The sequence below is a fragment of the Petaurus breviceps genome, unplaced genomic scaffold (genome assembly GCF_028583685.1).
Source record: "Petaurus breviceps papuanus isolate PSGF00001 unplaced genomic scaffold, PetGlider_PUasm1.0 220, whole genome shotgun sequence".
Classification (NCBI taxonomy): domain Eukaryota; kingdom Metazoa; phylum Chordata; class Mammalia; order Diprotodontia; family Petauridae; genus Petaurus; species Petaurus breviceps.
Genome location: NW_027185876.1, coordinates 3872461 through 3897291, shown reverse-complemented (window position 1 = coordinate 3897291; position 24831 = coordinate 3872461). Strand labels below are relative to the sequence as shown.

The window sequence follows — 24831 nt, the reverse complement described above, 5'->3', positions numbered from 1 at the left end:
TTACAGTCCTCTTATAGACTCAGGGGATTTAGATTGGGAAAAGACGTGTCTGGCCTAATTCCCTTTTATTACAAAGAGGAGTTTGAGTTCCAGAGATTAAAAGATAGGAATAAGGTTACCCAAATAGCAAGTATAGCCAGGATTCAAATCTAATGAGTGGGATTTTTCTCTAATTATGTTAATTTTATTAATTCTTGGCAAAACTGAGGACATGTTCAGTCAGTCAAGCAGCATTTACTAAGTGCTTACTATGTGCCAGGTACTTGCTAAATTGGAATACCAAATCAAAAACATTGTCTCTGCCCTTGGGGAGGTCATATTCTAAAAGGGAAAAGCACATGCAAACAATGATGCACATACAAGCTTTAGACAAATGGAAGGTAATCTCAGAGGAAGGGTGGCAGTAGTAGTAGTAGTAGTAGTAGTACTAGTAGTAGTAGTAGTAGTAGCAGCAGCAGCAGAAGCACATGTGTGTGTTTGTGGTTGGGAGGAAGGGAGGAAGGAAATACCAAGAAAGGTTTCTTGTAGAAGATATGATTGGAGACTAGTCTTGAAGGGAGTCAGCAAAGTCAGGGAAATAGCATTCCAGGCCTGTGGAAGGGCCAGTAAGAAAGGCTGTCAATAGAATGAGAGTCATATGCAAGGAGGAGTAAGGCTGTTAGTATTTCTGGATTGTAGAGTATGTGACAGGACTAAAGTATAAAAAGACTAGGAAGGTGGTAAGAGGTCAAGTTAAAAACTTTGTTAAAAGCTGAACAGAGGATTTTTTATTTTATATTTGTCCTTGGAAGTGATAGGGAGCCACTAGAGTCAGAGTGAGGGAGTGATAAGGTCAAACATGCATTTAGGAAGACCACTTTGGCACCTGAATGGAGAATGGATTAAAGTCAGGACAGACTTGAGGGAGAGAGACCAATAAGAAGACTATCACAATAGTCAAGGCATGGCATTATGAGGGCCTACATCAGGATGATGGCTGTGTGATTGGAGAAAGGATATTGCAAAGGTAGAAATGACAAAATGCAGTAAGTTGGATATGAGGAATAATTACATTTGAATAGTTAATGAAGTCACGTAGGTTGTGAGCCTGGACAACCGAGAGGATGCATCATGATGTAGTTTGCCCTCAATAAAAGGGAAGTTCAAAAGGGGCAGGGTTTCAGGGGAAACCTAAGTTGTTTTGAACATTTGAGTGTGAGATGTCAATGAGACATCCAGTGAGAGGTGTCCTATAGACAGTTGGACATGCAAGATTAGAGGTCAGAAAGAGGTTATACCTTGATAATCATATGCATGGAAAGGATATTTCAACTCATGGAAGCTGATGAGATCACACCATCATGAAACAGTATAGAGAGAGAAAGGGGTGCTAGACAGAGCTCGGGGGAGGGGATGTGGAGCACCCATGACTACTGGAGGGGATCTGGATGAAGATACAGCAAGAGAGAATAATGAGAACCAGGATAAAGCAGTGTCACAAAAACCTAGAGAGAAGTATGAAGAAAAAGAGAGTGATCAAAGGGGTCAAAGGCTGCAGAGAGGTCGCGAAGGATGAGGATTGAGGAAAGCCATTCGGTTTTGTCAAGGAGGAGATCATCGGTCACTTTGGAGAGAGCACTTTCATTTGAATGGCGAAGACACAAGACAGTCTGCAAAGGGTTTAGAATCAAGTTGAGAGGAATGAGCAGAGGAATCAATTATAGACAGCCTTCTCAAGGAAGTTAGCCAAAAAGGAAGGAGAGACAGGAGGTGATAAGTGGGAGAGACATGAATACGGTTATAGGAAGTAGGGAAGCAATCAGTAGACCAAGGGAAGTTTAAGATTAGTGAGAGATTGGAGGTTATAGAAACATCAATCTGCTGAAGAAGATTAGATAGAATGAGATCCCTTGTGTACATAGAGGAGTTTGCCTTGGCAAGGAGAAAGTGTACTTCTTAATGTGGGACAGGGGAAAAGGAGGAGATAAAAGTAGAGGGCAACTGAGTAATATGAGCTGGAGAGAAGGTATAAAAGAATTATCTTGCTTCCATGAGTGCCCCATTAAGATTATGTAACATAAATTTGTGAAGGACCTAGGCAACACTGTTTTGCCATTTTGTTCTGTTCACTCACTGTTCATTCAGCTGTATGTGAGTAAAAAGGAGGCAGCAGATGATGGAAGTAATCCAAGTCTGAGGCTTGGTAGGGCAAGATGAGTGATAAGATAAGAGTCTCAAGAGAAGAGGACAGTAAAGAATTGAACTGCTTCACCAAGACGTAAAGATGGCAAAGAAAGGAGGGTATAGCCAATAAAGGAGAGACAGTCTGAATAAGAACTGAGGGGTCATGGGACTTTTTCATTCTTGTAAAAATCTTTGTTACCAGGAATTTTGGATAGGGTGGGAGGATGAATATAGTTGGAAAGAAATGTAATGTAAAAATGGAAGACAATAAAAATAAGAAAAACATTGAAAAAAGCTATTTTAGTTGTCTCATCCCACTTGATAGAAAACAACTGGCTACATTTACCAAAAAATATCATGCAAACTTCAAACTTTTTGTCTCTCTCTATTGCCCAGGCATGTCAGTAGAAGAATAAATGCACAGACAAAACTATTGTCCCACTTTGTTAGTGGAATCCCCTCCCCAGGACTAAGAAGAGATAAGGATGTAGGATTCCTACAAGTATGAGGCTGTACCAAGTCTGTTTTGAAGGAAGAATTAAGACCTGAATGTACCATCTTTCATTTCTGAGAATTAGACATGTCTATCCAAGAAGGTAGGGGATATTAAAATCTCATGTTCCAAAACATACAACTTTTATCTTTTTATATCTCTGGAATTCATATTTCTTTGAAGGCTTGGATGTGCAGATATGTAAACTTCTTTTACCATATGGCAACATCCCAATTTGTCTTCAATAAGCAAAATATTAGGAAGCAGGAAAATACATACTTGGAAGTATTTTGCAGTGACATTTGTTCAGATGGTTTTCAAAGACAATCATCTTATACGCCAAAGGCAAATAGTTCAGATTTACATCCAAGGATTTGAGATTGTTTTAATTCCATTGAACAATAGAGAATTGAACTTTAGAATAGATGTCACTAATCCAGAGAGATGAAGCAGCTGTATATGTTGTATGATTTTTAAGGATGCCCTGCAGGTTTTTTATCTAAAAACATGTATCCTCCACTAGCTCAGCTGGGAGAATCATGCATTTGGCTGAAGAATTCTTGCTATTATAAAATAACGCCAATTGAGAATATGCTGAAGTGATCAGCGATTTATAGCTCAGTGTTAATTTATCAGATCTTTTCAATACAATGCAATTCAACCATCATGTATTTATTACCTGCTAAGAGTAGATTCCTGGCATTAAGGAGATCATAGGTTAGAATAAGATAAGAATATGAAGATGTGAGGGTACAATGAATCACTTTGGGTTGGGGTGGATCAGGCAAAGCTACATGGAAATAGTATTGGAATTGGACCTTGAAGGGATGGGGCTGGGAGTAAGACATTCTTAGCATATTGTAAACATGAGCAAAGAATCACAAAATGTTAGCAACTGAAGAAATCTTGGAGGCCACGTATAGTTGAAAATATCTTCCTATGAAATGTAATATGCAATAAAATATTTTACAAATGAGGAAACTGAGCCTCAGAGAAAATGAGTAATAGAGAATATTTTTCTTTTTTGAAAAGATAATCACAGCTACTTAGTGGTAGAGCCAAGACTAGAATGCAGGTTCCCTATTTGAACACAAGCGCTCTTCAATCCCACAAATTGCCACATTAGTTGTTTCCTGTTTTTACCTCAGCCTTTAATAACAGAATCTTCCCCTACAATATCATAGTGCTTCATCATGGAACGGAAGTGAACCTGGACTCTCAAAGTTTAAATAAGCAAAGTGCTGTTATCAGTTTTCTGATCTGTTCATAAACCTGATCATGGTACTTCCCCATTTAAAACTCTTAAATTGATCCCTACTGTATGCTAAGTAAAGTGTGATCTTTGTCTGGCAGCTAGATATCACAGAGGTTAGGGCTTGGAGTCAGAAAGACCGGACTTTAAATCTGGCCTCAGATTCTTAATAGCCATGTGACTTGGAGAAAGCCACTGAACTTTGGCTTGCCTCAGTTACCTCAACTGTAAAATGGGCATGATAACAGAACCTACATCCCTATAAAATAGGATTCAAATAGTTACATTTGTCATCCATTCTAAGCAGGGACATATCCTTTCCTTGATTCAATTTAGTTCAGCAAACATTTATTCAATGCCTACTGTATGCAGAATACTGTGGTTGGCAGTGATTAAGATATCAAGTTTAGAAGAGACGTAGTCATTCCTATCATGAAGCAATGAGCATAGTAAGAGTATGGTAAAGATGTAAATAACTAAAATACAAAAATAATATATTATACTGTAAATTCATGAGAGATACAAATAAATGCTTATGGGATAGGCAAAAGTTCATACTTACTGAAGAGATCAGAGAAAATCTCTGGCAGGAGGCAGCATTTAAGTTGGGTTTTAAGGGTTGCGTTGGAATTCAATAGATGGGAACAGGAGGGAGAGGAGTTTTCCAGGAATGGGGAATGGTGTGAGCAAAGGTGTGGAAATGGGAAAGTGAGTGTGCATACAGAAGATGACAAGGAGTTCACTTGGCTAGAGGATAGAGCTTATATGAAGAGTACAAGTGATGAGAGTGAAAAACTGGGATAGAACCAAATCATGAATGTCCTTGAAATTCACAATGATGATAGTGAATAGTGCTTTAAAGTTTAAAAAGTGTTATATATGTATGATCTTACTTGAGCCTTACAACCTTTGGAGATAGGTGCTATGGTTATCTTCATTTTACAGATGAGGAACCCAAAACCAAGAAAAGTTAGGTGACTAGGCCATGGTCACATGGCTAGTAAATGTCTGAGGCCATATTTGAACTCAGATCTTCCTGACTCCAGGTTGTGTGCACCAAGTTGCCTCTCCCCTCATAATATATGGCAGCTGGTCAAAAGAAGTAGGGGTTATAAGCTTCAACAATAGACTTCAGAAGGATAATTTTACCTTTGCTAAAATTTTGGGCCATATTTATAATATTGTATTTGGTGTTAAGCTACAAATATTAGAAGGGTCATTGACAATTTGGAACCCATCCTTATGAACATTCTAGAAAGGGAGTAGAAAAAGAAATTATTGGTAAAATTTGTAAAAAGCAAATTTCAGATTAAAGTAAGGAAAATCTTCCTAAAATAGGGCTATTTCAAAATGGGATGGGTTACCCTGCATGAGAATCAGTTCCTTCCTTGAAGCAAAGGTTGCATAGCCTTTTGGGGGGGAGGCAGGGTTAAGTTTTAGAGAAAATTCTTATTCATGAATGAAAGTGAGTAGATGACTTCTGAGGGACCTTCAAATTCTGAGATGATATGTTTTTCTAATCAGGATGGTAAGCAGCCTCAAACCAACCATATGGCTACCAGTTGAAAAAAGTAGGGGATGTTTAACTTGGACAAAAGTCTAATATCAGGAGGGATATTATGGATGTCTTCAAATTTTGGACAAGTTGTTATAGAGAAGAAGAGAATAGGCTTCTTCCTCTTGGCCCCAGAGGGTAGAAAATCTGCAGTAATTAGAAATATTCAGGCTCAAAATTAAGAGCAAATAAAGTTTTCAAAAAGTAGAATGGAGTCTCGGGTTCTCCTTATTATAATATAATAAATGTATAAATAAGAACTGGATGACTATGTACTTGTTGGGAATGTTGCTGATGGGATTCACGCATTAGCTAAGGGATAGATTAGATCATCCCTAGGTTCCCATTACACAGTCTATAATCCTATATGCTTCCCTGGAAGGCAAGATAAACTCAGAGGAAAAAGCTTCTTTGGTCTTTGAATCAATTAATTTTGTAGAAAGGTAGCCCTATTTTGCCGAGGAAGCCATCCACCTGTACATCCTTCACTCGACCTTCATGAAGGAGGTCGCCTTTCTGTTCCCATCAGAATAGCATAACACTTTTTACAATATCGACACAATAAAAATTTGTTGAATGAACAAATGAAAAAAAAATGACTCAAAGTCAATAAATTGACACCTGGGCCTTTTATAAGAAAGCAATTTCTAGAGCATGTTTTGGGAGAAATGTTGTGTTCCATACCATAGTACCTGCGTCTACAAACCAGTACAACAAAAGGTATTTAAATGGTGATCCTGAGTTATTGTGAAAAAAGTAAAATCATTTTCTATAGATTCCATTTTAAAAGGCAGACGAGTATATATAACATTCTAGCATAGTTTTCACTTTGAAAGTCCTTAGTAATTAAAGAGCTCCATTTCTATTATGCAGAAATTTCACTTATCCAGAATTCCCTTCCTTCCCACAACAATCTTATGCTACCCCATGCTACTTTGCTTTTTTTGTTACTCTGTTACTCTATTTTACTTTAAAATCAAGTGCAAAGATTATTTTAAAATATAAATTTTGAAGTAATGGTTTTCTGTGCTTTTTAAATTAGACATTTTGACAGAATATGCATTTATTAAATCAATCAATCAGGCTTAGACTACATTAAAAGACATCTGTGTAGTGAGTGACATGAATACTTCGTCCTTTTGGAAGCTGGAGGAGAGAGAATCAGTAGTCTGCTGCCACTAGAAACTGGCTAGGCATTTGGCCTCCTGGGTGTTTTCTTGGTTTGCTTTTCTTGATGTGTAAAATTAGTTTGACCCTAAACCATCTTTCTCAGTTTTATGGTATATGCAATACTTTATTATGTCCTCATATATCTTACCCTCTCCCTTCCCCGGCCCCCTTCCCTTTTCTCATATGTTTGAATGAGAGTGAACTTGAGAAGTATTCTCTTCATGTGGTATATGACTCATAGGACAATATGACTGCAAAGAGAACCCAAACTTAATATCTCTGAAGTTTCTATTTCAAGTAAGCTTCCAGGAAATAAAGCAATTATAAATCAAGCATCCAGCCAACATCTAAATTGTTACAAGATACACAAACAATCCTGATGCATGTTTATAAATTACTTAACAGAATATTGTCCACCATTTGGCAACAACAGAAAAATGAAAGAAAGAATACAAGCAGTTTGAAAGTAAAAATTATGCAAAGTTCAAGGTCCAAAGTGTAGGTCATCAAATATGATTAAAGAACAGATATTAAATGTGGCATTAGGAATCTAATGTGAATCATCTTGAGCTAAGCATGAGAATATGCTTCTAGTATTTCTTTTCTTTACTCTATATTCTTTTTCATTCTATTAGCAACTGGGTAGCATAGAAAGTGGATAGAATCCTGAGTTTGGTACAGAAGCAGGAAGGTAAATATTTAACAACTAGATCTTGGGGAGGAGTTGGGAAGGGATAGAGATATATATGCACAATGCACTTATAAGCTTAATCTACAGTATTGACATTTTCTCCATCACTTTCCTAAATTCCGATAATTAAAAACAATAAACCAAGCCCTGATTTGTAGCATTTGCTGATTTCTGAAGTCTAAATTCTCAAATTGAAAATAAGGCAATTGACTCCATTTAGCATATCACTAGTTTGGAGTCTTGAAGACTTGATTTCAAATCTTGCTTCAGACACTTAATAGCAGTGTGATGCTGGATGCCTCATTTAGGCTCCTTTGGCCTCAATTTGCTCATGTCTAAAATTGGATAACAATAGCATTTATCTTACAGTTGCCATGAGAATCAAATGAGATTATACATATATATGTATATATATGTAAAAGCACTTTTTAGACCTTAAACTGCTGTATAAATGGTATTATTATTGTTGTCATTATTACTTTGAGTCTATAACTGTGATTTGATCATTGTAGAAAAATGGTAGACATGGAAACATTCTCTTCATCTGAAATTTAAGGTCTTACAAGAGTTGTCTGGAGCACTGAGATGAGAATTCACTTGTCATGGTCATGTAGCTAGGATGTGTCAGAGGCAAGATTGAAATCAAGCTCCTATGACTTTTAGTCCAGTGCTTTATCCTCTAGCCATACTGCTTTTCTGATCATGGCATTATAAGGGGTGTGCTAAGTGGTAGATTTCGGGAGTGAAGGAGGAGGCCGGGGTTTGCCGGGGACAAATTGTCTAATTGTCATGAAGTGTATATGAAAAGGGATACAAAAAGAAGAAATCCTAAAGTTAGCTTCATTGAAGGAAGTTTGAAGAAAGGCCAAGTGAGTGAAGCATAAGTGAGCTGTTATCAAGGATAAGTCGAGAAATTAGAGGAACTGTAAGAAGGAGATATTTAATGTGTATAGCATGGTGAAGAGATAAATTACTTCCCTAAAAAAGACTTACAATTTTGTTGAAGAAACTGTGAATATAAATATTTCTGCATTCAACCAGAGCTTAACATGAGTTTAAGTGGTACATGTTAATTAAACTATTGTTAATATTCTGATTCAATCATACATCATGTTTGGGTCTGTGCTAATATGATTTCAGGTATTGAAAAGGGTCTACAATTTAGATTCAAGGGTTCACTCCCACTTCCTGGGAGATAAAAGAGTAAAAGAAAAAATAAGCTTCATTATTGACCCTTCAGTGTCCTAGAGGACCTTTGTGTGACACTGAAGGCCAGAGGTGTTAATTTTATGGGCCACCATAGAAAGGGAAAAATAACCACCAACATCCAATCCAGCTAAGCTAAGTATCCAGTCCAGGCAGCTAGAGTAGGGTGAGGCATAGGTTAATTTGGATGGAACCATGTGTCCACTAATAAAGGAACTCTCCAAGGGAAGAAGAGAATGATACCACAATCTACTGGGGAATTGCCACCCTTCAGAGCATTAAAAGAAGCATCACATTCTAGTTTGTAATGGTCTCACTATTTAGTTATCTGTGCTACATCTAGAGAGCATCCAGAAGAAGGTAACCAGGTGAAGGACCTAAAGTTCATGTTATATAAGGAAAGGTTTCAGAAACTGATGACGTTTAGTCTAGAGATGCCTAGATTGGGCAGGTTTGGGGAACGGAGCAAGATAGCTCTCTTTAAATAGTTCAAGGGCTGTCACATGAAAGAAGGATTCGATATGTCTTTCTTGGCCACAGGTGGCCAAATTAAAAGCAATGGATGGTTTTTGCAAGGAGTAAATTTAATGTAAGGAAAAACTTAATAATTAAAGTTATCTTCAAAAGTAGAATGGGTGACCTTAAGAGGCAGTAAGTTCCCCATGACTTGAGGTCTTTAAGTAAATTATGTAAAGGTTGAATGGCTACTTGTCCCTAGGTAGCCAAAGAAGTCCTTTCATTTCCAAAGAATTCTTTGATCCCTTTAATTCCTATTGCCTCAAAGACTGTGACTTTCCAATGGAAAAAGCTCTGCGGGAACTTTATGGCTAGAATGGAGAAGTCTTCCTAGAGGAACACCACCCTTATGTATTTATATGATTCCTCTTTTTGGAAGGAGAAGAGCGAGTAAGCTAGAGACCATATACTCTATGGTCCTCTTCCCTCACAAGTTCAACTTCCACAATTTAACAAAGATCATTTCCAGACATTATCTAATGCAACAGAAATGTTTAGTCTAATCTATGTCCATATTAAACCTTCTGAAGTGCTCCCTCAATACTGCCATGTGAAAACACATTTTGCCAATCGAACTTTGCTTTAAAAACATCTGTCTTAATTTTATTATTCTTTTTTGAGGGGAATGGCAAGGCAATGGGGGTTAAGTGACTTGCCCAAGGTCACACAGCTAGTAAGTATTAAGTGTCTGAGGCTGGATTTGAACTCAGATCCTCCTGACTCCAGGGCTGGTGCTCTTTCACTGCACCACCTAGCTGCCCCTAATTTTATTACTCTTTCACCAATATTTTACCTCTGGTCCTGGTGGTCCTGATGGTCCTTGGGGGCCTGGGTCACCTGCTTGTCCCTAAAAATTGAAAGAAAATAAAACAAGGATAAGAATACATATAATTCTAACTTACGAAGAAACAAGCATATAATAAGCTAGCATTTTACAATGAAACTATGCCCTTTGAAGTTTTACTGGTTTACCATATAAAAACTAGCAAAAATATATATCATTTATTAAAAGGTTCCAAATTATTATGAAAAACTTTTCATTATTAAAATATTTTCACCCATGTTTATTATTAAGTAATATTAATATAAAATAATTTAATGTTAGTGACTCCGAAAAGCACTCAGCTCCAACAAAGATTGCTTCTTAGATCATTCCCATTTTCTCTAGTCTTCATTCTCTTCTAATCTACTGGCTACTTCCCTCACTCTTAAAAAAAAGAAAACAAAAGACCTTTGCTTAACCCTACTCCCTACTCTCCATTCAAACTAGTGTTTTACATCCTGGTTATAGAATTGGCCCAAATATTTTGAGTCATTGTGAATGAGCCTCTTCAGAGTTCTGGCATTTGACGCAATCATCATAATGGCATCTTCAAATGGGTGTATCTGGAGAACCTCGCCATCTATAAGGGATTCCTTCTTGGACTTGGACTCTGTGCAGGATCTGAGTGAGAGGCGAGACAGTGGTATACACCTTTGACAAACATATGTCTCTCTGTGTTCTGATTAACTTGATATTAATGATCAGGGGGTCATGGAACAAAGTTATCACTGTTGTGAAATCTATCAAGGAATCTTGTACAATTTTGACATAGCCATGAAAAACACCTTGTTAGAAGACAGTTTGTAAGGCAGCGTTTTGCTCTACTGGATCAAAACCTTTTCATTGTAAACAAATACTACAGTGAGGTCTTATATGCTTTATACTTTCAGTCACTTGTGTGACTCTAGAGATGTAATTTACTATAGACTATTTTTTAAGGAAGCCCACCTGTTTTCTTTCCAAACCTTCATCAAGGAGGCATCAATAACACAGAGACATTATTTCCTCCCCCCCCGCTCAAAAAAAAAACAACTAAGGGTGGGAAAGTAGGCATTGAGTGAATAATTATTGACATTCTCTAGGTTGCTTTCCTGGGGGTAATAATAAAATCGGCATTTTTTTTTGTACATCTTTGGCATCCTGTCCTCTTTCAGACACCTTGAAGATGAATGCCTTTAAAATTGTGTTGTGTCTAGGATGAACCTCCTCTGTGTATGCTTGATCTAGGCCATTTACTATGACCATTTTCATAGTTATATTCTTAAAAAATGACATTTATTCTCTTTGTCTCTACTTCCTCTCTTCCCATTTGCATCTCAATCCCATGAAACCCAAGTTTTTATCTCACTCAAAAGAAACTACTCGCTATAAGGTTACCAATCGTCTTTTAGTTACTAAATCCAATCATTTCTATGCCCTCGTCTTTCTTTCCCTCTCTACAGCATTTTACTATATTGAATACCCTGCTTTTTAGGTACCACTTCCTTCTTTGGTTTATGCTCTCCCCTGCTTCCCTTACCTGACTGGTTACTTCTTCTCAGTCTCTACTGCTGAATTATTCTCCATTTTCCATCCCCTAAACTGAATTCAATGATCATACTTTTGATGGTAGATATAATATATATGCACACATGCCAACATATACACACAAATGTTATATATTTACATACATGCATGTGTATACACACATATATGTATATATAGACACATGTGTTTACATATATATGTGCAGGTCTCATCTCTTCTTATTTTACATTTCCAATTTAATGTCCTCTAGATATTTGTAATGGTAAGCAAAGTAGCACTTTGCTGTGTGTTTCAGCTATTCAAGTGCCTTTGAGCCTCACCTTTGATTGTATCAAGAGTCTTTGTTGGAAACAGTACACATTGTGGTGCCCTTAATAGAACTAAGGGAATTTGAAGACCTTCCCTGTCCTTAATAGGCCTAACATAATCATATGGAAACCATGGTGGGAGGAGCTTGCCAAAAAAACACAACAGGAAGGGTGGAACAGGAAAGAGCAGAGCAGAGAAGAGTTTGAGCAGAGCTGAGAGCAGGCAGAACTGAGAGAGAAAATGCTTGTGATTTTGGTGCTCTGTTGATCTGTGTTAGAGCATGTTTGTGATGTCAGCACTCTGTAGCACTCTTGTCTGTTGTTCTGTTAGACAGAAGCATCCTGTCTGTTGCTATTAGACAGAAGTCCTGAAAGAGGACTTTACTATTGATTTGTGTTTGATTTCTCAGACAGAAGCCTTGTTTGTTGATTTGTGTTGGTTGGCAGACAGAAAATGAATTGAGATGATAGTGCTAGTAATGTGTGTAAATATTGTTGTAACTGTTAAACTTAATGTGTGTAAATATTGTTGTAGCTCTGTTAAGTTTTGTCTTCCTAGAAACAGAAAGTGCAAAGGGCTTGGAGGGGAGCAGTTCCCAAGAGCTGAGATATAGAACAGAAGAGGAGAGCTGCTTATGTGTGAATCCAGGCAAGAGTTGGATAAATCCAGGCAAGAGCTGGGAGCAGTCAGCCTGTGGAAGAGGAACTGAGGGGCTTGGAAGACAGCCTCAAGTCAAGATGAAAGAAGATTTTACTTGGGTACTCTGTATTGATTGATGAGATTGTGACTTACTGTGACCTAGGGTTGGATGGTTTTTGTATCTTCTGCTACCCCTTAAGGATGATTAGCTTAAGGATAATTGGAAGCCAGCCTCAAGTCAAGATGAAAGAAGACTTTACTTGGACATTCTGTATTGACTGAGGAGAAGGTGATTTACTGTGATATAGGGGTGAATGTTTAAGACTATGTGGCTACCTTAATAATAAGTTGTCATGTTATATTGTTGTGAATATACCTTACATCTTTCCCCTTAACTCCACTCACATGGCTCCTACCTTACTTCAGCCCCTTGTCACCTCTTTTCTATACTGTTGCAAGAGTCTCTTAATCAGGCTCAGCTTTCAGTCCCTCCTTGCACTGATCTATCCTCTACAGAACTGTCAAAACACTCTTCTTAAAGTATGCCACTACCCTGTTCAGGAACAATCAGATGGGTTCTATTGACCCTATGCACTGTTCCCTTGCCTCTCCTTCTACAGCTCTTAAACATCAAGAATGTTTTGTGTGGAGGTGAGCTAGGGCTTTAGGAAAAGAAAGATTGGCACTCTTTCTTTTCAACATACTCTAGTGTCAGACTCCAGGAAAATGATTAGGCTAAAACACACCAAATGCTTATTATTACCCAAAAGAAATATATCATAAATAGTCCTCTTTTAAAGAAAAATGGATTTACAAAAATTCTTATTATAAAATGGATATATCTGGGACTTAATTTTGCAAAAAGCTTATTAACTTGGGAAATGATTAAGATATTAAAATTATTAAATTATGAAAAATATGATTAAAATAGCTTTTAAAAGCTATTATTTCCAAGTGAACTTAAATATCTTTTCTAAATTACTTTTAAACTCATTTACACATCTTTCTTTTATACAATAGACCCTTAAAAATACTCATAGAAATCTTTCACAAAGTGCACTCCCTGAAGTTTGTTTCTTGACAGAAAGGAGAGATATGCTTTTTAACATTAATTATCACATGAACATTGATCCTTCCTTGTATTTGAACAGTTTGATTTCCATGTTGATTTTGTTTACACTATTGTAGTCCATGTGCATATTGTTCTTTTGCCCATGATTTCTTCACTTCACAGTTCATATAAATCTTCCTGTGTTTCTCTGAATCCATCATATTCATCATTCCTTACAAAGCTCAACGTTCCATTTCACTCACAGCATAATTTGTCTAGTTATTTTCTATCATTAGTGACTTATTTGGCTTGTTTTTCAAGTTTTGTCTTATTGCAAATAATGTTGCTATGAACTTTTTTTGGTGCATGTGGATCTTTTCTTGCTATAAATTATCTACTTCAAATAGAGTTGCAGTGTTATTCTCTGTGTCAAATGATCTGAGGAATTCAATAACTTTCCTTGCAAAATTTTAAGCACTTAGTAAATGCATGGAAATTAATGATTTTATATTGAATCCTCTTTTTATGTTGCTGTGTACATGGAAATATTTCCCTTTTTAGTCTCTTTATATTTAAGTTCACAATGAATAGGATTTTGTGCTTTTTTAAAAAGAAGCCCATCTTTTTATATTCCTTCTAATAATAAGTTTTCCCCATCTTTTACCATCCATTCTAGAGTTGATAGTTATAACATGCTACCCAAGGGTTATTTTAACTTAAATTTTGCTGCTCATTAGTGATTTTGTTATCGAGTTTTATTCTTTTGAAAATTGTTTATGTCATATGAACTCTTCTCTATTTAGGAGTAGCTTGTAATCTTATAAGTTTGTCAATTTCCTATTTTTAATGTTACATTTTTATCAGAGGTATCTAATGGAATGATCTTTTCCCAATCATAATGGGTCCATGCTGCTATCTCTGTGTCGAGACCTATCCTTCTCCTATCTATCCTTGCCAAGATACCAAAGTAATGTTCCTAAAGTAGAGATTTTACCATTCTACTCTTCTCCTTAGGAAGCTCCAGGAATTGCCTTTTGCCTCTGTGATAAAATATAAACTTCTTGGTTGGGCTTTTCAGATTCTTCAAAATTCGACTTCAGCCTATCTTTTCAGGCTTATTGCTCATTCTTCTTTTTCACACATTCACCATTCCAACCCAATTGGCCCACTAGCCAGCTTTTCCCTGTACATGTACTCCATCTCCTGTCTCTGTGCCTTTGAGCTGGCTGTCTTTCATCCTGGGATGCACCTCCTTCTAATCTCCACATTACAAAATCCTTAGCTTTTCTTAAAAGCTCAGCTAAAAGTGCTCTCTTCTTGGGGAAGTCTATTTAGATCCCCCAAGTTGATGGTTTTCTCCATTTTCAAAATTACTTTATATGTCATTTTGATCTAATTTTCTTGGTATCTATTGCTTTCCCCAATAGAATTTAAGCTACTTGAGGGCTGGAGCTATTTTATTTTTTGTTTCCCTAGCACCTAGAACAATCACTTGTTGAATAAATGAATAAAAATTGACACATAAAAATTACTGAGTTAATTAAGAGCTGGTTCTCATAAGAGGTTATCAAAGATGTCGGGGGGGAACCATTAGATATTATTATCCCAAAAGATAACCTAAGGAATATTGGCAATTACCAACTCAGGTAATACTTCCCCATCTCAAAAATGTTTGTGAAAATAATCTATAAATACATTGAGAATAGTATCAATGAAGGCATTAAAATACAATAGGCAGATCTTCCCAAGCAATGTTCCATAGTAGAACACATCTTTGTGACCATATAATTGACTGTAAGGTATAGAGAATCTAAGATAGCACTGTGTTTATTATTTGGCTATAACAAAATATTGATTCAATAGAGCAAAGCATTGCCTTGGAGACTTTCTTCCAACAATGTGTCTACATCTCAGATGTAAAACTCATACAAGATTTCATGAAAGATCCAACAATAAAGACAACTTTGTTTGATAATCTCCTGATGATGAATATCATTTGAGACATAGAACAGGGAGACATGCTCACCAATGGTGTTTGCTACTGTCATGGAAGAGTTCCAGTGCAGAGTCCAAGCTGAAGGATTCCCTATAATGGTGGAGTCTTCCAGATGTTCTTGTTTGCAGATGACCTTGGGCTGATTGTGTCAACTCTCAGAACACTGCAGAGCCTCCTAAATGAGATATGGAGTTATTCAAGAGTTTGACCTAACTAAACACAAATTAAAAAATAACAGCAGAAGAATTTTGATTGTCCAAAGTATGATATGCAGGAAGATGGACGGACCTGTAGAAGTGATCCATCTGTACATATACATGGGATAGGAACTTCTAATGGAATACATTCAGAATTGAATAAGAAGAGAAAGGTGTGTCTTTGGGAAATTACACAGATCTTTTAAGAACCTCAACTTCTCCCTTGAAACAAAATGTTTTCCCTCCTCACTTGTGTCTCTTGGTTTCCCTAACTTCCTTCAAAATTCAGCTCAGATGCTATCTTCTGCAGAGGCATATCCCACTCCTTTTCCTGCCTACCTACTAGTTGCCTTCCTTATGAGATTTTTTTCTTATACCTCTGCATACATATCATACTACCATACCATCTATCTTTATGAATTTTATTTTTTTACTTCCATCTACTACCAAATAAAAAAAACCCCAAAGAGTGAAGGATAAGACTGTTGTAACAAATATACATAGTCAAGAAAAACAAACCCCTTCATTGGCCATGTCTAGAAATATTTGCCTCATTCTGCTTCTTGTCTTTCACCTCTCTATTAGAAGATGGGTACTAAGTTTCACAATTAACCCTCTGGAATTATGGTAGATCCTCTTGATCCGAATTCTTAAATCTTTCAAAGTTGTTTGTCTTTTCAATTGTTCAACTGGCTCTGCTCCCATCACTGTGCATCAACTCATACAAATCTTTCCAGGTTTTTCTAAAACCCATAATTTATTATGGCAAAATATTATTTCATTACATTAATATACCATAATTTGCTTTGTCATTTCTAGTTCTTTTCTTTTTTTAAAGCAATTGGGGTTAAGTAACTTGCTCAAGGTTACACGGCCAGGTGTTTCTGGGTGGGTGCTAAGTGTCTGAGCCCAGATTCGATCCCAGGTCATCCTGACTCTGGGGCTGGTGCTCTTACTCACTGTGCTACCTGGCTGCCCCTTTTCTAGTTCTTTTCAAGTGCAAAAAAAGGTGCTATAATTATTTCTATCCATATGGGTCCTTTTCTTCTTTGATTTCTTTGGGATATAGGATTAGGAGAATTATGTACAGTTTAGTCACTTTTGGGACATAGTCTCAATTGCTTTCCAGAACAACTGGATCAAGTCACAGGCTCCACCAACAATGTATTAATGTAGCTATTTTCCTGTAGTTCCTTCAATGATTTAATTCACTTTTCTGTTATTATTAAAGATTTGGAGAATTTTTACCACTTGTTCACATCCTTTGATAATTTATTAATTCTGGAATGGCTTTTATTCTTAGAAGTTTGAATCAGTTCCTTAAGGGAATAAGACCCTTTAAAAGAAATTTGCTGCAAAATTTCCCCATTTCTATTCTTAGTTGCATTGGTTTTGTTCATGAAAAAAAACCCTTAATTTTATGTAATAAAATTTGTCAGTTTTATTCTCTATCCCCTTTACACCTTGTTTGGTCATTATTTCTTCCATGTTCATAGATTTGAAGGGTGATTTTTTCCTTGATCCTCTTTTTTAAAATGATATGATCTTTTATAACTAAATCATGTCAAGTTAATCAGTAAGTAAGCATTTATTAAGTACTCACTATGTGCTAGGACCATACTAAGCACCGGAAAGATAAATAGAGTAAAAAAGAATGACAGTCCCTTCCCTCAAGCAACTTATATTCTCCTGGGAGAAGACAATACACAAAAGGAAGCTGAAGGAAATGGGAAGAAAGTAGGGGTGTGCTGGAGCCATTTCATACCAGCTTGCAAGGCTCAACTGTCAAATTTTCATTGTGTGCATTTAGACCTTAGAGACTAGCAAAAGCTATAAATCAGGAATTGATTTATTGTTTTATAGACTGTCTACACTTAAGAAAGTGTTGGAGAAGATGCTACTGATGCAGATTACACTTAAAAGTAATCAATGCATACATTTTTCCCCCAGAGAACAAGTTCTCAAACATTTTTCAGAATACCTGTGACAGAAGATAACCTTGCTTGGGGCATGGCAGAAATAGTATTCTATAAAGAGCAAGACTAGAGTGGAATAAAGGAGTGAATGTGACTGGTCTGAGTCCTTCCTTAAGATGGAGGTTCTGGTGGGAACAGACCAATAAGAGTAAGGGGCCACAGGGGTAGAGAGATCTTCCAGGGTGAGAATGATGCTAGGGAATGATGTCCAGAAAGTCCCAAAGTCCAGAGAGTTAGTAGTGGGGTCCAGAGAAGAATGGAGGAGTGAACCTTGTATCTACAACACTTTATGGTGTGAAGTGTTCATTTATATCTAATTTCTGCCAGACTGCTTTTCATTTTTCCCAGTACTTTTTTTTGTCAAATAGTGAGTCTTTACCCCCAATAAGAAGTGGAGGGAGCTCATGTCTTTGGGTAGGTTGAACATTGGGCTATTAGGTTGATTTGCTTCTGTATGTTGAATACCTATTCAGTTCCAGTGATCCATTCTCCTCCTCCCCTCACCCCCAGTAACAAATCATGATTAATTCTTTGTAGTATAGTTTGAGAACTGGATTTGCTAGGTTTCTTTCCTTTCCATTAAAAAAAAAATTTATTTCCTTTGAAATTCTTGAACTTTTATTACTCCATATGAATTTAGTTATTTTTTCTCTACAAAATAGTCTTTTGGTAATTTGATTGGTGTGGCACCTAATAAGTAAGTTAATTTAGGTAGGCTTGCTATTTTTATTATATTGGCACAGTCTATGAACAATTAATGTCCCAATTACTGAGGTCAGTCTTCATTTCCCTGGAGAGTATTTTATAATCATACCCATATTGTTTCCATATGTCTTGTTAGATGGCCTCCCAAGTATTTTATACATTTTGTAGTTATTGTAAGTGGATTTTCCTCTTTATATCTCTTCCTGTTGCTTTTTGCTGCTTATGCCTAATAATGCCAAAGGCTTATATGGATTTATTTTATATCCTGAAATTTTGTTGAATTTATTAGTTTCAACATATTTTAATTGATTCACTAGTTTTCTCTGATTAAATCATAATACTATCTATAAAATGTGATAATTTTATTTCTTCTTTACCTATGCTTATTCCCTTAAATCACTTTTCCTTTTTTCTTTTTGCTATACCTAGCATTTCAGTACTTTATAAAATATTAGTGGTGATAATGGATATCCTTGCTTTACTTAATCCCAATGGAAAGATTTCTCGTTTATTACATATATATATATATATATATATATATATATATATAATATGTTAAGCAAAGGTCCATCAATTTCTATGTTTTTAGTGTTCTTTTAAATTATAAATGGGCATTGTAATTTGTTTTAAATTTTTTTTCTGCATCTATGGACATATTCTCAAAATTTCTATTATTATGAAGTTTTATTTTATTTATAGTTATCCTAATACATAATCAAACTTGAATTCCTCGCATAAATCCAATCTAGTTATGATCATTTTGATATGTTGCTATAAACCACTTTGCTAATCTTTCATGGATGCTCAGTAGACATCTTAAACTAATATGTTCCAAATGGAGCTCATTATCTCCCCTTCCACAACTTCCTTTTACTCTAGAAGGTAACATCATCTTTCCAGGCCTTGGAGCTCACAACCTAATAATAAAGTGTTCTTTGGATGTTTGATAGAATTCATTATCTATCTATCTATCTATCTATCTATCTATCTATCTATCTATCTATCTATCTGTCTGTCTGTCTGTCTGTCTGTCTGTCTGTCTGTCTGTCTATGCCTAGATTAACAGTATAAGAATTTTAAAACTCAGATAATACACAACTGCAGAAAAAAATGGAAAAAGATATAATCTCTCATAGAAAAAAAGTGAGAAATTAATTTACACACGAATTCTATACAGGATGGAGAGAAATACACAATTAAGAATCACTATTGTGAATAGGAATGGGATTAAATCATGTATAAAACAGAAAAGAATAGGCAAATGGGTTAGAAGTCAGAATCCCTGGATATGTTGTTGACAAGAAATACACTTGTGTAATGGTAAGCAAAGAAGTACTTAACACCTTGTGTCAGCTATTTAATTATTTAGCACTTTGTTTCAGTTCAAGTTTCTTTTAAGCCTTGCCCATGATTATATCGTCTTTGTTAAGAAACAGAACTTGTGAACCCCACAACTTGTGAACCCCTATTTCTGATGCAACAGGAAGGGAAGGAGCTAATGACCATACATAAAGAGAAGCCCAAGCTGGGAGAGAGCAGAACTGAGAAGAGAACTCTTGTGGTGGAGAAAACTTGTGGTATCTCAGCACTTTATGTTTGTCTGTTCTGTCTATGTTGATTTTTGCTTGTGATACTTTGTACAGATGTCCTGGGACCTTACTGGAAGCCCTGAAAGAGGATTTTCTGGTTGTCTGTTTACAGAAGTCCTGAAGGAGTGTTTTGGAAGTCCTGGGACTTTATTAATGATTTGTGTTGACCTCTTGGACCTTGTTGGTGAGTCTATGTTGATTTCACAGGCAGATAGTGAATTGATAATGGTGCCAGAAATGTGAATGAATGTAATTGTGGCTCTGTTAAGCTTTGTCTCCCCAGAAACAGAAACTGTGAAGGACTTGAGGTGGACTGTATACTGTGGGCTTCAATATAGAACAGGAATTGGACGAGGAGCTGGATGAGGAGCTAAGAGCTGCCTACCTTCAAATCCAGGTAATGATTGGGTAGATTCAGGTAGGAACTGGGACCATGGAAGAGGAACCATGGAATCTGAGAGCCAGCCTCTAGTCAAGATGAAAAAGACCTCTTCTTGAGTACTTAATGCTAACTGAGAAGATCATAATACACTGTGACCTAGGGGTGGAGAACTTTGACATTTGTACTTTGTGTCCCTTAAGGAGGCTTGCTCCTTAAGGATGATTGAGTTGAGGACTGACTGAATAATATCTTTTGCTTAAAACTATGTGGCCACTTTGGTGAAAACTATGTGGCTACTTTAATGATAAATTATTGTAACATTGTCAATGCTGTACTTTTTTTCTGTGAATGTTTTGCTTTAATTTACTACTGAATAAATAGAGAATTCACTATACTATGTAATCAGAACCTTAAAGCTGTTCCAGTAGCAATTCTATGGAAAGCTGCTCATGCTTGGCTTTTTAACTTGAAACCCAAAGATTCTCATATAGTTCAAATGAGATGCTGTTGCAAAATGTATTATGCTTCAGCTAAAATAAAGAAAAAAGGAAGGGTAGCAGTGATGATTCAAATAAGGCTACAGAAAGCATAGATAAAGTAAAAAGAGATAAGCAGAGAAATTAAATTTTACTAATAGACAGCCTAGAGAATGAATCAATATAAATAATTAGTACATTTGTACCTAATATCAACATCCAAATACTTAAAGGAAAAATTCATTAAGACAAAAGGAAAATTAGAAACTAAAATTATAATAATGGGGCACTTTAATATACTTCCTTTTAGACCTAGATAAATCTAATAAAAAATAAATAAAAAGAAGATAAAGACTCTGTTAACACTTTAGAAAAATTAGAGATGATAGTTCTCTAGTGATTACTGAATAAGAATACAAAGGAATTTATGTACCTCTCAGATGTATATGACACCTTTACAAAAATTGAACATGAATCAAAGCATAAAGACCTTAGCAAAAAACTGCAGAAAAGCAGAATTACTAAATACAGTATTCACCGATTATAATAATGTAAGTATAATACAATTCAATATTGGGGCCTCAAAGAATCAAAAAGTAGGGGTGGCTAGGTGGTGCAGTGCATAGATCACCAGCCCTGGAGTCAGGAGTCCTGAGTTCAAATCTGGCCTCAGACACTTAATACTTACTAGCCATGTGACCTTGGGCAAGTCACTTAACCCCAATTAACCTGCCTTCCCCCCTCAAAAAAGCAAAAAAAATTAATTGGAGACTAAACAACATAATTATAAAGAATTGGTGAGTCAAAGAACAAATTGAAGAAACAATAAAAAAATTAAATCAAATAAAATGATAATAATGAGACGGATCAAAATTTATGAGATGCAACTAAAGCAATTCTTAGGGAAAATTTTGTATTTTAATCCTTTTATCAACAAAAGAAAGAAGAAAACAATGAATTGGACATTTGATTAAACAGTTAGCTTCCCAGATGAAAAAGGGATTTGAAAATGAAATTATTCCTATCAGAAATGAAAAAGAAAGATGTATTTAAAATGGGAGAAGAAAAAGATGAAATTATAGATCCATTTAGTCCAATTAAATCCTAATAAAATTATAGAGGAAATAGATAAATACTTCCAAACTCTTTGGCCCAGTTATTCCATTATGAAGCTTATACCCCCAGTTAGCTCAAAGAAAAAAGAAAAGTACTCCATATGTACAAAAATATTTTTAGTAGCTGTTTTTGGTAGCAGAACTAGAAACTAAAAGGGGTTCCCATTTATTGGGTAATAGCTGAACAAATTATGGCATATGAACGTAATAGAATATTATTTATCATATGGAAGATGAAATGGTTTCAGGGAAACTTAGGAACTCCTAATACATGAGGAACCTGCAGTCTTGAGGCCACATGTGGCCCCCTAGATTCTACAAAACTTGGACTCACATGTGACCTTGAGACTGCAGGTTCCCCTGTAGATGAACTGATGCAAAGCAAAGTTACCGTGTTTCCCTGATAATAAGACCTATCCCGAAAATAAGCCCTCCCCTTACTGTTAAAGATTCCTCTAAAATAAGCCCTATTGAGATTGCTACTGTAGTGAAGGTGATCCCCTGTGCTACACACTACATTACGGTACCCTCTGTATGCACCGTTTCCCCCCCTCTGCCCCCCCGTGAAACGCACGCCGCGCTCCGAGCTGCATCCAATCAGAGCTGCAGCAGTGAGCGCATCATCCTGTTATTCCCCAGTGATTTGCTTATTGAATAAAGGTACATTTTTTTGTCCACATTTACCTGTTTATTAAAATTGCTGTCAATGTTCATTAAAATAAGCCCTCCCCTGAAAATAAGCCCTCTGGTGTTTTTCTGTCCAAAAAAATAATAAGACAGTGTCTTATTATCGAAGAAACACGGTAGCAGGCTCAGGAGAAATTTTTTTTAGAAAAACAACTTTAAAAACATGAGAACTTGATCAATGTAATGTTCAACTTTGCTGACTGATGATGAAGCATGCCACCCACTACATGCAAGAGATGAGATGAACTAAAAATTCAGAAAAAAAATACATCTTTGGACATAATAATGTGAGAATTTATTTTTGATTGACAATGCATATTTGTTAAAAGGGCTTTTAACTTTCTTTATTATTTTTGTACAGCAAGAAGGGTAGGAAGGTGAGGGTGAATAAGGACAGCATATAGGAAAAAAAACAAAATAGGGACACTGAAGAATTTTCAATGCAGAAAAGAGAGCAGGAGGAAGGCTACACAAAAGTACATGAAATCAGGATAGTTTTGAGGCTGTGGGTTGAAATTACATAATTAAAAGGAAAAGCAAGATAGAAATAATAAAGTTCTTTAGTTTCATGTAAAATCTTCTTTTTCTCCCTTGTTCTAATATGTATATGGATGTGCCCATTTTATCTGGTGTTGTTTAAATTCAAGATACAATTTAAAAAAATTAAAATTTGAAAAGAGAGGTAATATGAGGAAGGCACTCAGTGTACTTATGCAATAAAAATAAAAAGAATCTCCTAGGCTAGACAAGCATGAATTTGGTTTTTTTTTCATCTTTTTGGAAGAAATAACCAAATCTACTTAATCACAGATCTCTTGAAGTGTTGTGATATGTGATCATTTCTATTTCACATCTAATCACTAATTCTTCCCTGTCTATAATTATGAAAAATACTACCTTCCATTCTCCTTTAATTTCTTTATGATGTAACTTTACACAAACAAATTATTCATTCATCTGGAATTTATTGAAGTATAAGGCATAAAATGCTGACCTAGACCTATTTTTCCACCACACTGCTATCAGTTTTCCTAGCATCCTTTGTAGAATAGAATCTCCTCCATAGTAGTTTGAAGTTCTTAGGTTCTTCTAACATTAGATTACTGTTCACATTTTCCATAGGTCTTTCTTATTTAGTGTATTCCACTGATTTTTAAATTTTTGAATCCAGAACCATATAGTATTGATAATTGTTAAATTTTATTATATTATTATTAAATATTGAGATCTGGCTCCAAAACCATGGAATATAGCAAGCATTTAGTGAATGTTGTTACCCTGTTGCTTCTTCCTTTTTTCCTTTCATTATATACCTTGATATTCTTGAACACTTCCAAATGGATTTTTAAAAATTATTTTATTTCATGTCACATGTCATTCCTCTGTAATCTATTTTTTTCTTTTGCTCTATTCAATGTTCACTAATGACATTGGTTTACACTGTTCTCCATTTTATCTCTCTGTTTAGCTATGAAGGACATATTTGCTCAAAGAAAGAATTTTGTAACATGCCTTCTCTATTTTCATGAAGTTATATAGCAACAATGTTACTCAATTCTTAAATAATTTACTTTCTCTCTCTTTCTCCCTCCATCCCTTTCTCATTAAATAAGTTTAGCAAATAGCTTATGTATTGATTTGTCATTGATAAAGATAGCTATTAGCCTTATTTATCATAGTTCAGTAGTCACTTTAAAGGATGGATATGTTGTATTTGTACATTTATTTATGAATTCATTATAACAGAACAAAGGTGTTAAACTTTTTGCCCACAAAAGACTGCTGTTCAAACTAAATTAAATTGTATTTGGGAAATATTTGACAAAATAAATAGAAATATAATGCAACATAGATAATATCACTTTGTGGTTTTCTAAGTAAATATAAGGCCCAGAGGCATTCATTTCTATTTCAACTTGACACCACTGACCTAGAACATGATAATTTTTTGAAAATGTTGCAAGTATACTATTGATCATAGAAATGCAAATTAAAACAACTCTGAGGTACCACCTCACACCTATCAGAGTGGTTAATATGATAAAAAGGGAAAATATTGGATATTGAAGGGTTTGTGGGAAACCTAGGACACTAATGCATTGTTGGTGGAGTGTGAACTGATCCAAACATTCTGGAGAGCAATTTAGAACTGTGCACAAAGGGTTATAAAACTGTGCATATCACTCCTAGGTTGTGATAGTAATGGCAATTAAAGATTCCCCTGTATTGGCTTGGTTTTCAAATTGATTGTATTAAAACCCAGAGCTTGTTAATCCCACCTGTGGGATGGACTTTTTGATGTGAAAAGAAAGT

General features: G+C 35.7%; 1 protein-coding gene across 5 annotated transcripts in view; it reads right to left on the bottom strand.

The window, feature by feature from the left end:
• Positions 1 to 24831, bottom strand: part of COL24A1 (collagen type XXIV alpha 1 chain) — a 380667-nt gene that overhangs the window by 217434 nt on the left and 138402 nt on the right. For all 5 annotated transcript variants that reach the window (XM_069094574.1, XM_069094573.1, XM_069094569.1 and 2 more), the window contains exon 20: positions 9840 to 9893. In XM_069094574.1, the coding sequence (XP_068950675.1) occupies positions 9840 to 9893 (54 nt within the window). The remainder of the gene's footprint in view (positions 1 to 9839; positions 9894 to 24831) is intronic.